The sequence below is a fragment of the Abrus precatorius genome, unplaced genomic scaffold (genome assembly GCF_003935025.1).
Source record: "Abrus precatorius isolate BTA unplaced genomic scaffold, Abrus_2018 Scaffold3, whole genome shotgun sequence".
NCBI classification, from domain to species: domain Eukaryota; kingdom Viridiplantae; phylum Streptophyta; class Magnoliopsida; order Fabales; family Fabaceae; genus Abrus; species Abrus precatorius.
This window is the reverse complement of record NW_020874373.1, coordinates 31,104,417-31,118,378: the sequence shown is the minus strand read 5'-3', so window position 1 is coordinate 31,118,378 and position 13,962 is coordinate 31,104,417. Positions and strand designations below refer to the sequence as shown.

The 13,962-nt window shown below is 31.1% G+C and overlaps 2 protein-coding genes across 2 annotated transcripts; both read right to left on the bottom strand.

The window, feature by feature from the left end:
• Nucleotides 1-665: 665 nt before the first annotated feature.
• Nucleotides 666-2,637, bottom strand: LOC113860632 ((+)-neomenthol dehydrogenase-like). Its single transcript, XM_027493077.1, has 5 exons — nt 2,618-2,637; nt 2,207-2,453; nt 1,413-1,460; nt 1,150-1,323; nt 666-1,043 (listed from the first exon to the last, which is right to left on the bottom strand). The coding sequence occupies exons 1-5, from the start codon at nt 2,635-2,637 to the stop codon at nt 666-668; spliced, it is 867 nt and encodes a 288-aa protein (XP_027348878.1).
• A 2,796-nt stretch (nt 2,638-5,433) lies between these two features.
• LOC113863262 (NAD-dependent malic enzyme 2, mitochondrial-like) lies at nt 5,434-12,333 on the bottom strand. The gene is made up of 19 exons (XM_027496785.1): nt 12,214-12,333; nt 11,546-11,642; nt 11,232-11,350; nt 10,968-11,135; nt 9,969-10,097; nt 9,411-9,471; nt 8,966-9,069; nt 8,797-8,880; nt 8,571-8,677; nt 8,317-8,419; nt 7,915-8,022; nt 7,659-7,724; nt 7,412-7,484; nt 7,231-7,317; nt 7,002-7,056; nt 6,841-6,912; nt 6,308-6,370; nt 5,779-5,893; nt 5,434-5,540 (listed from the first exon to the last, which is right to left on the bottom strand). Exons 1-19 carry the CDS (start codon nt 12,331-12,333, stop codon nt 5,469-5,471), a joined length of 1,803 nt encoding a protein of 600 aa, XP_027352586.1. The 3' UTR covers nt 5,434-5,468.
• Nucleotides 12,334-13,962: the final 1,629 nt, after the last annotated feature.

Here is a 13,962-nt window from a genome sequence, read left to right as displayed (position 1 = left end):
CTTGCATATTATATTTAATTTCTCCAACGTAAATGAGTGATATTTTAATAAATTGTAATTATAATCATTAATTAAAAAATTAATGTATATGATTTTAACAATTTCATAATTTTTTATACATTATTTATAATTTATTACAATTTCAACTATTAATTTTTTAATTAAAAATTATACTTAGATTTTCTCTTAAAGCATATTTCTTTACTTTAAACAAATCTTATGAAATGCATTTAACTCCTCCAAAGTGAAAATATCATAAATTAGAGGATAAAATATAGTTATAACCATTGATTTTAACAAATTCATGCTTTTTATACATATACATGTATTTTTATCATAATTTTAACCATTATTTTTTTAATTAATAGTTATAGTTATACTTTGTTTTTTTAATTACTTTCTCAAGGGACAAATTCTCGCATATTATTATTATATTAATAGTTAATAAGGAATAGATCATCTCATGTCCTGCAATATCGAAGTGCATAACATGGCAAATGAACTTGGACTGTGGCAAGCAAGAACAAAGAGAATAAAGCTCTAACTGGCAAGTATTCCTCAACAATTCACTAAGACACAAACATAATTGTAAAAAATATCAGCAAGATGCATATTCTCTGATGTTTATTCTTGACTCTAAATGATTACAATACAGTTAAAATCATTCAAAAGTTTGATTGTTCTTGCCTACTGAAGAAGAGGCCAGAAAGGGAACCATTAGGCAAAAGTGCTAATTTCACGACACTGGCAGCACCTTGGTGAACAGATAAGATACCAGTGTTTCTGTTTATGTCTGTTTTGACAAAACCAGGACACACACAATTGATGCACATGTTTGAATGCTTCTTTGCTAGAATCCTTGTGTAACAATTCATGGCTGCTTTTGAAACTATATAGGCAGACAAAAAGGTTGGCCAACCTTTGTTTTCAAGTGAACCTTCTTTGAAGTCTTTGAGAAACTCTTTCACTACCTCATCTATTCTCTCTTCTGTAAGATTTTCAGCATCACCAAACACCCCTTTTGCCCATTCATTTGATATGTACTGAAAACACCACCATAACACAATGTTGCCAATGTTGAAACCTTAATATATAATGATATTTCAAAAGGATTAAAGTTTTAAAAAAATATCTTTAGAACTCTTGTACCTTCAACAGGCCTGCTTGGGAGGAAACATTAACAATCCTAGGTGACTTGGATAACTGCAAAAGGGGAAGAAATGCCTCGGTTGTTTCCTTTGCACCATAGTAGTTTGTTGTTAGGCACTTTTCTACCATCTCAGAAGTTTGAGTCAGTTCCTTCCAGTTAATTGTTGATCCCACCTACAGTCACATAGAATATAAACTCAAAGCTTCAATAGAGAGGCTTCACAGAGACCAATACTACCACACATTAGACAAAAGAAATGCACACTTACCATTTCATATGGATTGACACCACTGATTCCTGCGTTGTTCACCTATTCATAGGTTAAAATGATTCATTCATATCATGTTAAAGGAAAACAAAGATGACTTTTAAGCTAGACATAACCTCAATTTCAATAAACGTTTGGACAAATGTTTTAAAAAAATAAACATAAAAATAAATAAAACTTCTCTTAAAAATTAAAAGTAACTTATACCATTTTAGAGAAATTATATAAAAAAAAGTTCTAAAAGAATATAAGGTACTTTTAACTTATAAAAGAAATTTAATTTATTTTATATATTTTTTACTCTTGTATAAGTTAAATTTATCTTAGGTTCGCAAGGTCTACCACTAGAGATGTGAAGCAGAGATAAGTTGGAATTGGAACTATACAGTATTTTCATAATAACTGCGACGTCCTATTAAGGCCATGCACTAAGTTGTATAACGGTTAAATATGTTTTTGTTTCTCTAAAAATTGAGTTCTTTTTCTTTGATATCTATTTTTAAAATGGAATTTATTTTTTGCACTTCTTAATCTTTATAAGGTATATTTGTTAATCTTTTGTTAATGTTAACTTTATTTATTAAGTGTCAATTTTACTTACTTTAAATCTTTCTAATACAAAACAAACAAAAGACTAATAAAAGAATTATATGAAAAGAGAAAACGTTTTACAAAATGAGAAATTTGTAATATTTAAAATATAAAAAACATACTACCTTTTTTGCTAATAAAATGAAAATGAATTGTAGCTGAGAATATTGAACATTAATATCAGCATGTCTTCTTACCAAGATATCGAGTTTTCCAAAGTGGGTCTTAACAAACTGTACTAGTGAAGCAATACTAGCAGAGTCAGTGACATCAAGTTGATGAAAAATGACCAAATGAGAGAGACCACACTCTTTCATTCTCTCAATGGCTTCATGGCCTCTCTTCTCATCTCTGGCAGTGAGCACCACCTTCACTCCATTTGATGCCAACTCTTTAACAGTCTCAAGTCCTATCCCTTTGTTTGCCCCAGTAACAACACCATACCTTAAGCACAAATCACACACAATTCTACAAATTATGCAAAAATACATTACACAAGAAAGAAAAAATGAATCTTTGCATGTGGGACTATGGTTGTGTAGGAATAGTGTGGCCCAAGAAAAATGAAAAAAAAGCAAAGTCTGAAGTGGTGTAATGCTATTGCTAACCTTAGTTTTGCCTCTGCCATTGATATTTGCTTAAACAAAATGAGGGTTTGAAGGAGAGGAATAAATGGTGTTGGAGATAATAACATGCATAAATAAGTAGAGTTGTAGTTTTCTCAAAAAGAAAAAAAGAAAAGAAAAAAGATTGATGGCTAATGTAGTCAAATGGGTTAGATTTTACTAAGTTAATGTTGTCTTTAGCACAGCATCATTCTTGTAGATATGAACAAATTTGTTTGTAGTGGTGGCACACAGGTATGATGAAATGGAATACTGGATTATATGTTACTGGACTAAACACAACATGTAAAGAAAGTGACAACACAAAAATCCAAAGAATGTTCCACCTAATCTCGTTTGCACATGCCTATATGGTCAATTTTGCAATGCGTATTCGTTAGACATTAATCTATTCATGTTTTTAAAGATAGATTTGGGTAAGTAGTTTCATTAACTGCTAATGTAATATTTTTCTTATTATATCATACAAAGATTTATAGTTATAAAAATTTATTAAAATAAGTTAAAAAATTATGAGAGTTCTAAGCTAATTTTAAAAGTTTTTTTAATTATAAATTCTTCTAATTTGAGTATATATTTATTTATTGGTAATATTTTGCATTAGTTTATTAATAAATATCAACTTTTATATACTACATTTAAATACTTACTAGAGTTTTAAGATTTATTTTTATCGTCTAAAATCAAGTATCTCATTTTTACGATATATATTTTATTCCTTTTAAATATTGTTTATTTAAATTTAATAAATTTCAACTTTACTTTTAAATATACACGATATATCAAATTAATAGATAATAAAATATGTATTTTGTTTTAAATAATTTATTTTATAAATTTTAAATTTTTTTATCTTGTTTACTCTTATTTAATATAATAGAATTCTCATTATTAATAGCGGACACATCTGTTAATATATTTTTTCTTAATATATATGATTTCATCATTGATTAATAATGATGATATGTTTATCTTTTATATGAATATTTTAAGTTTTTTTTTATGTATCTTTTACTTAAATTGTTAAATATTCATGCAATGCACAGAAAAACTTACTAGTTACTTTAGATCATGAGTTAATGTATTGTCTATCATGTGTTATTTGGTATGGAGTTTTCTTTTTGCCTCCCCCCCCCCCCCCCCCCCATTTTCCTAGTTAAATGAGAATGAATCCAGCAATAATATATAAATTAAAGTAATTAAGCATTCCAAATTTTAACATCAGTTGTTAGGACAAGTAAAATCTCATAGACATAGAAGTATATGTCAATGGTGCAATGACTTTTCAACATACAAATCTATGTCAATTTTCATCTGTATAACAATATAGCATATCCATGCCTCGATTTTCTAAGTAAAAAAAATTGCTGTTTTAAATGGTAATTAGAATATAAGAAAAATAATTGCTGTTATTGATTACTAATTTACTCTTTACCACCTTTATATTTAAATTCGTAATCATAACTATGTGATTTAATTGTCAAATTATAACTATTCCTATTTTTGGTATCATCGTTCCATTAAATGTAGAAGTCAGAAATAAAAACTATGTGAGAATGCAATGCTAATAGTTCATAGCAACAACTACACACAATAGATATTGTTTTATCTTGAATAATCTCAAATTTAATTGAGTAAATAAAATTGAAATTAAAATGTTTCCATCAATTGCAAGTTTCATTTGAATCTTTCGGAGGTTTTCTATGGAGACTACCATGTACGTTAATACTACATTATTTGTCTCAATTAAAAACCTAATCTTGAGTTTTTTATGGTCAAATGCAGTAATGGTTGCAAATAGTCGTTTGTTGCTGGTCAATTCACGCAACTTCTAATACCTTTAAGATTTTGATCATTCTCAATATAATATCAGTGTTTCTTTTAAACTAATAAGAACTTTAATTTGTACTTTTTCGTGATTTTTTTTAACAAGAGACGTGTAAGAAACAAACTACTCTCGTATATCAATATTTATTTGTTGGCAATTCAATGTAATTGTTCCAAAATTACAAACAATAAATAATTTAAAAGTGTGCTAACAATAAGATGTGTAGCACCCAAGAAAACAGGTTATTCCATCGCGTTACAAAAAATGAATTAGATTCATCTTATCTTATTTTTTCAGAGAAGTTAAAAACATTAACCTGTCTCATTTTATTAACAAGTTGGCGGGTGTTAAAGATTAAAAAAATTAAAATCATATATTTATCTTTTTTTATGATTTTAATTTATATGATCTTTTTGTTAGATCACTTTATCTAAAGAGAAGTGATATAACAACGTATTCTCTTTCTAATTATTATTAACAAAAAATCATTGGAAAACACAAAACTTGATATGAAACACATTATCATAGAGTCAGATTCGCATTGTTATACGAGACCTGATACATTTCATTGAAAGAGTTAAGAATGTAGTAAAAGAATTTCACTCATCCAAAATAAATACAAGATAAACTCTTCATAAAGTTGAATAATTAAATCGTTCTACGTTACTCTATATATCTTAAAAAAACGAACCTTTTTATTGATTTTCAGAAAGAAACATTTATTTTAACGTTAATAATAATGCAACAATCCGTGAATTTAGTGTTATTAAGGAAAGGAACTTGATAATTCGAGAGAAAAAGAACAGGTGTCTAATAACACACTACTGAAACTTCTAAACGTGGGTGAAAAAACGTGAAGGCATCTCTTGCCCCTCCTCACTATTTGATCTTCAACCCTCAAAAATCTTGCTATTAACGAATTGCTGAGATTAGAAACCAAAACAGTAAATGGCTTGGATGCATCACTTGGAGATATGAATAGCATAGCACAAGGCCCTCAAAAGTTTATTTTTCATGAACAAGGGGGCAATACTCAGGGTACCACATATTGCCCCTGACATACTCCACAGTATCCTCCTGCAACCAAGGCAACAGCCATGCGTTAGCACCAGCAGAATATCAGTGAAACCAAGGGGGAAAGAGAATAGATATGTTGAAAACTATAGCAGCAAAAAAGGAGTGTAGCCAATTTTGCAATGTTTGCATGCCAACTGGAACTGTTTTTCATCTTTGATAATAAGCAAAATATAGCAGCAGTCTACTTGACCAGAATATACAATATGTTATCTCAGTAAGTAATCTGAAATTTCCATACTTTTGACATGTGGCTAAGTTCTTTGAACCCTACATCACCACGTCCTTCGGCCTGCTTTTCTGCAACTGCTGCCCGTATAACAGCAGCCCCCACCTCTGCTGTGACATGTCGTATACTGCAGAGCAAACTAGTGTTGATCAGAAAAGCCATAATATCAAGCTGAGAACTATTTATTAACTTCCAACACAACTAAATACCCAGATCATTGTCTCTTTTGAAAATTTTGGGTACACGCTCCTCTTTACTCTTAACTATATTATGAAACACTATATTTGGGAAATTGCTGAACACACTCATCAATATTTTTAGATTTAGTACCATAATTGGCATCCTAATCCTAGATAAATTAAGAGAATCAGTTTAAGTGTTTATATGAATTGAATTTTACTTCTCACAATAGTTCAAAAAGGAGGATAAGGCTTGGTTGTTGTTTTTGTTGTTGTTGTACAGAGTTCAAAAAGGTGTTAGGGAAAAGAAGATCCATGAGAAAACGAACATCATTTGACAACAAAGAAAAAGGGAACATTACCAGTCAATGGATGGATACAAGATTCCCTTTTGGATATCTTCATCTGTCATGTATGAAGCAAGGCTGTGAAGATGCAGCATGTTAGTAATTTATTTAAAAAGGCATTGAGTGGTCATTAAAGTTAAAATGAATAGTAATAAGCATTCCACCATATAAATCTTAGAAGAAATGTGTCGAGGATAAAAAGTAGTGTAGAGCCTATGGTGAGTGCAAGGGACTACGACCATCATGTATGTTAATCTTGTTATTTACTACTTAACTTAAAAAAAACTATAAAATCCTCACTGTATTGAACACATGCACTACTGGGCTAAGACAAAAAACTATCCAGACATCAAGACATCAAAATAAAATATTTCAAAGAAAAGAAAGGAGACAGAAAACAGACAAACTGATTAGACATCATAAAAGACAAGGTCATGCCTAACACCCCCGAGTGACCCTACAAACATCAAAGAAGGTAATTTCCAGAAATTCCATCAATGGTTTTGGTAGAACAAAAGAAGTAAGCGTCCAAATTAACATGAATATACCATTCAGATGCTGCCTGCAACATTCCATCCGTTATATGACGAGCACCTGATAGCAGTGTTCCCAAACCGATCCTGAAATTCAATGTTGCAATAGAAATTACACCAATGGTTCCATTCAGAGAAATGATTCGAGCAAAAATATAAAGCAGAGGCACACCTACCCCGGGAACAGGTACATGTTGTTGGCTTGATTTACATGGCCAACATTTCCATTTCCTGACACAAATTCATTTGAAAGTCATGGTAAAACATAATGTCGAACTGACAAACCAAACTACATAGTAACAAGATTCATCCTACAATAAAGCCCCACAGCTGAGGAAAACTTGAAGTTTCGAACTAGACAAGATACTTCAAAACCAATAAATCATATTACAAAGAGTTAATTACCAAGATCTACATTTTCAAAAGGGCTTCCACTTGCAAATACTATATTTTCTCCAGTATGACTGAAAGCTTCAGTAGCAGTGCACTCAGCTGTCCCAATGATAACAAAAAAAAAATGTCAAAATGAAAAATATGAACATTATTAAGCAAATATGAGTGCTTAAGGAGCCTTGTACAAACAAACCATTCATGGTGGGATTAGACATGGCAAAGATAGCTGGTTTTGTTGAAACAGACTCTCTCATTGCCTTAAGCACCTGAGTTGAATCTCAACCATTAAAATGAAGAAACGCAATAATCATAAAATGAATGATGCAGAACCCAAAGATGCCAAAACAAATAATTTTTAAACATGCCTATTTTTAAACTTATAGAATAAACTTCGTTGAGTGATAAGACATAATACGAGTGGTACGATAACAGGTAATTACCTCCTCATTGAAAACACCACCAACGCCAGACAATCCAAGGAGAACATGTGGCTTAACCTTCTTAACCTGAAGATCATTAGGTTCAACAATTGAAGCATAAACGTCAATGGGTATGCATAATCTTTATTCTTTAATCTTGGATTCTTGGAATCATTTAAATATCCTCTTACATAAAAATATTGTTTGTACTATTATAAACATAAATAACAGATTAAAGACAATGGAAATTTTCTCAAACAAATTCAGTAGCATGTACCACTTCAACTATACTAGCTCCCTCTGTAAGCTCTTCAAGGTCTCTTGGATTTTTGGCAAATGGAATTGCAGCTGGATCTAGATTGCTCCTTTCCGTTGTGACAAGACCCTGCATTCAGGAAAGGTGCCATTATTAACAGACATGATGCATTATAATGACAATTGAATCAACTACATATAATGAAATAACTGAATCCAAAAGAGGATGTCAACATATATGCATCATGCCATCAACATTATAAACGAAGACAGAATATGATGACAAAAACTGATAATATTTGGATAAAAAAGTTAACCCAAAATCGGAGGGAACTGGATCATACATTGTTATGAATACAATTATGGTTTTTGAGAGCTGCAATTTAAATCACTAACAATGAAATGAAAGACAATGAAAGCATACATTTTTATCAATTAAAAAAAACTGACTTTTGGCAGCTGTTCCACTACACCCTGTCATCCTTGAAACTGCCTGGACAGCCATGTCAAGAACACCAAGCCCTGCACTGCCAACCAGGCAAGAAAATATCACGTAACAGAACCTGAGTCTTTTGGTAGCCATGTTAAGGCAGAAAGTAGCAATAATGAAGAGCATGACGGAACAATAACACAAACAGTGTCCAACAAAGGTTACATCAAAATTAGTTTGGCTAGTACCTCCCAGCTCCAACCACCACTATCTTTTGTTTCACAAAATCAGACAATGATTGACCTTGGGCTCTCACAGTTCCCAATAGTCCAGCAAGTGCAACACCAGCTGTGCCCTATTGGACAATGGAAATGAAGGAAAATGGAAGTTTCAGTAGTTACTTCAATAACACAGCGCACTACTTAACACCTTGAAGATTTTCAATATTAACAAAATATAATATCACTTTCTCACCTGTATATCATCATTAAACATGCAAAACCTTTCTCGATAACGTTTCAGGGTTTCAAAGGCCCACTTCATTTGGAAATCCTCAAACTGATAAAATTAGCCAATTCCAGTTACTAAATTAATAAAATATAAAGTGAACAATGAGAACACAAGTTCTAAAAGAAATACAAACCTGCACAATAGCCTTAGGCCATCGAGCATAAACAGCTTCCATGAATTCATCCACAATCGATAGATATTCTTCACCTTCCAACCTGGGTTGTCGAACTCCCAAATCTGTCAAATGAAAATGATGTCAGAATACAGTAACATTAGAATGTCAGTACAAGGAATTAGCATGTTAGCTTTTTTCATATTCAAGAATCAAGAGTGTCAAGAATCCCACTCCAACAGATCAAAAAGTCTTGGAGCAGGAATTAGTCAGATATACTTAATTAACAAAAGTGGAAAATTATACCTAGAAGGTTATATAAGTCAATTGCAACCACATAATCTAGGATAGTTGAAAATATGAGATCTTTCTCAGTTTACAAAGTAAATATGTCCACAGTAAATGAAAATATGAGACAAAGGACAACTATACAAATAAGCCAGTAACAGAATTGAGTTTTACTCACAAAGGCGATCTTCGAGTAGCTTTTGATTGTTTGTGCCAACATCTAACATAACTGGAAGTATCTGCCACAATTGAAAACCAGCATACCATGTAAGTTAAAGCAGAGTTATTAGCATTACCAAGTTGCAGTAAAAAAGAAAATGTAATTAAATTAAAATATTATTCAAAACCAATAATTATAAGTTTATAAAAAAAAAAAAAGTCTACATTTCATTTATTGATTACACATGTAACTGCACATGATAAACTTACAAATATTAAAACATTAATGAAACTAGAATTGTTGTCCGGCATCCTAAAACAGTTGATAACCTTGATAACCCAATCCCTAGATGTTAAGAATGAATCTATCATCAACTATGCTTGTATCCCTTTCACTAGGAAGATAAAAACTATAAACCTAGGCCAACAGGTAGCAAATTTTAAGGTAGCTCACCTAGGCTGCCACAAGATGTATGCCAACATTTCAAATATTAACAACAAAGTTATACCAAACATGCAGAAAATGCAAGTCAAGAGAAAATTAAATACAAAGACAGAGGAGTGGGAAAAGACATACTCTTTGTGGGTTGATTCCAGCAGCAGCAACATACATGTCCAGTTTTCCTATAGGTATTCCAATGCCCTGAACTCCAAGGTCACCCAGGCCAAGAATACGACTACCATCTGTCAAGACAATCATGTCTACCTGAAACAAGAAAACAAGATGATTATAACCAATACTAATGAAGCAAGCTAGGGAACAAGTTTGCAATCTACTGAACCAAAAAGGCAAAAAGCTCCTAAATTATGGCAGGGCATATAGTCACATAATACTTGAACTGCACCCAATTACTAGAACATTTTTTATGAAATCAGGTAAAGTGAAAACAAATGAGGTAACCACAATCACAGCTAAATACCTAAATCATTAGAAAGGTTCTAGAAAAACTTTAAAATTTACATCAAATCAATTTCATGCAGGGTAGATAATTCAACAATATAAAATTATTTCTCTTAATTATGAAACAAGAATAAAATACTCCAACTTCTAGATTTTCCTATTTTTTTCAACTACCTCCCCTCTAGTAATACCTATATAAACCTCCCTCTAACAGATTTATGAATTTAAAAAAAATAAATTATAGCAACAATCGTGTCCAAAAAAGGTCCTAAGTGACACTAATGAAGCAAAAGGTCTTTGGAGAAACTAAATGGACCCATATTTGCGGGAACACAGAAAACAATCTTGCAATCTACGTACTTCTTTGGTTCTTTGAACGGCATTACAAATTTTACATATTACTTAGAAAGAAACCTTTTCTATAGAATAAAAATACAACAATATCCAGGTTAGCTGAATTCCAGTTTATTCCTCAAGGAGTGCAAAATTTACTAAATTCTGCAACAGAATTACAGAATTCCAGTGAGTGCAGAATTCATTAAGTTTCAATAGTTTTAACACTTGCAAACAACAAAAAATAGTGTCAATATTAGAAGGGAAGAAGGAAAAGAAAAAGTCACTCAATCATGAGTGAAAAAAGAGGGATACAGCATTATATCAAGATTAATTCAATACCTGATGAGCTGGCCAGTTATAGATCATTGACATCATCTCTCCTTTATCTTTGGCACTAAAATACATTCCGCGTGGGCGCCTATATAACCCTGAATAATTTTCACACACTAACCCAACTGTAGGAGTATAGATTATTGGAGCAAACTCTTTGATATTATCTATAAGAACCTGAAGAGAATGGAAGGTATGAACATAAAAATCGCACAATAATAATTTTTATTATATATTCTTACATTAACAAGCCAATTTCCTCATCAAACTCACTCTGTAGTACAGAGTCTCATTCCTGTCATGCAGTCTATTTAAGATCCTCCATTTCGCTAAGGAAACAATTTTATCTGATTGGCCCCGAGTATTCTTCTCCAAAGATCTATATGAATTCACTGAAAAATAATAATAACAATAATAATATATTACGGCTATCAAATATTACTGAAGAAGGAGCTACTGACAGATAACAAACTTAAAGCCAAACACACTAGCATCGCACATAATACAATCTTAAGAGAGGCAAGCAGTAATTATGAGGCTGAACAAACAGAAGCATAAAGTATCAAAAGGTTAGGCTTAGAACTTACTAAAACGATCATATTGCTGTTCAAATGAAATGACACGAGGAGGAAGGAGGCCCCTAAGCCCCAATCGATCCCTTTCAGTCAAAGGAAAGCCAGTATCCTACATATTTTAGGATTAGACACAGCCATGAGAAGAAGCTTCGATTTTTTATGTCATGAATCAACATTCAGCATTTATCCAAATTAACTTAAAGGTTAAAACAGATGCCATGTAAAATATCAACATGAAAGAATTTGCTCCATGTTTGATTCTACATTCATATAATTCGTGCACATCACATATCATAATTTCGTAGCAAAAAAAAAAAAAAAAAAACCGCTAATGTAATCTAAATTCCAAAGAAATCTGAGTGTTCCCATCTAATAAACCAAATCATAAAGTCAAATTTTAAGATGGATAAATCATTCAGGATGATATTAAACTTGTTTTTTTAAAAAAAAAATTGAATCTGAAATCTGAATTAACTCGGCGTGCCCTGAAAAAGTAAAAATGAAAAATTAAATATTATTTTTTCATCAAACATAAGAAAACATCTTCCTTAATCTTTCTTCAGGTTTAAGTTTGAATGAAAATAACTTCAACCTCAAAACTCAATTTCAAATAATAATAATAATAATAATAACAACAGAATTAGCGAACTAGATCGAAGTTGAAGAGGAAGATAGTGAACCTTGTTGAACCAAGGATCGTGGAGGATATCAGTGCCGCGCTTGTGAACCATGCACGGACCGGGAATCGCCGTCGAGAATCGACGTGATGGGGAAGCGGCGAATCGCAAAAACTTCCACATTCTTCGAATTCGAAACAAATTGCACCAACCAGCACCACCTACTACGCTAAAGCGAAATCAAAATAAACAAAGAAAGCTAACGTGATTTTTATTATTATTTTCTGAGTTGCGATAAGCACATTGTCCCGAGAAAATGTATACTAGGTAGGAATTGAGGTAGGTGTTATCGTAGCGTGGCATTTATAGGGAGAGAAACTCTCTCTCTCTCTCTCTCTCTCTCTCTCTCTGTGTCTTCTGTACGAGTTTCTGAAAGTGAACAGTTTGAAGCGGGTTGTTGCAGGTGCTGACCGTACGTATTCGGGCAGTAAAAAGGCAAATGGATCAATGGGAAAAGCTGCCCGAGCAAGATCCGGGCAGGGACTAGGGAGAGATAGTGACTAACTTGGATGAATAAAAAAACGTGTTTTGGACCTAAAAAATAAGCTACAATATATCGTCCTATGATTCACTCGCGTACTAGGTAGTTTTTTAATGTTTATTTTTTAATTATGCTTTACAAATTTTTCATATATTATTAACAGTATTATCATAAATTTATATTTTATTTTTAAAATATTTATACATTAAAAATTAAATTAAACTATTATATATTAAATGATTAATTTATTCATTTTATGAATAATGAATAGATATATATTAAGAATTTTACAATAAATAAAAATATAATAATAAATTTAACAATTAATATATCCAAAAAAAGTTTTTATTTTTATATTTAAGAAAAAATATTAATAATTACTTTTATAAATAAAATCGGAAATAATATCTTTCAATCATGAGCTACCTGGCTCTTATCCATTTGGGCTGTTCACAATGATTTTCTCTTCAAAATGTCCAATTTTTAATTGTTTTTATGATTGCCCTTTTATTAATAATGATTTCTTTACTAATCGCAACACATTCTATCAATATCACCTTTTAAAAGTGTATCAAAATTTAATTAAATAATTTATAATTTCATATTTGTGCATGAAATTTAAGAACTCGGATATTTTACAATTTGCTGAAAAGTGCATTTCAATATTAATTAAGGATATATTCAGATCTCCTACAATTAGGTGAAAAGTGTATTTCAATATTGATTATATTTTTAACGGCTGTTTCAATATTATCATTACTTGTTAAAGTAAAGCTTATAACAAAATAAAATTATAAATGACTAAAAATTAGAAATCATTAAATATTTAAACTTTACTTAATGTACTTTTTTATATAAAACTGTATTACTAAGGGGATAACAAAGATCTTGCTGTAAATTTCTTAATATGCATACTTTAGAACTTAACTTAAAATTTTGAGTTTAGATTTTAATAAATATACTTATATTTAAACAAAAAATTTGTCTTTATTTTGTTGGAACAAATTATATTCTTCAAAAAAAAAATAGAACCTTACGTTATTTTCTCTCTGGGTAACTGTGTCTGACCAAAGACTATGCATTGCTTTGTGGCAACGAAGTTTAGAATATGCCGTGTCCACATTAGATGGCTAATAAACCAAACCTTTCTGAGGAACCTGTCTCAGAAAACACAATATTTGTCATTGGAATAGATTCGACATGTTCGATTTTAAGTGGTCAAAATTCACTCAATATCCATTTTATCATCTCATAATAGGTAGAAATTCATA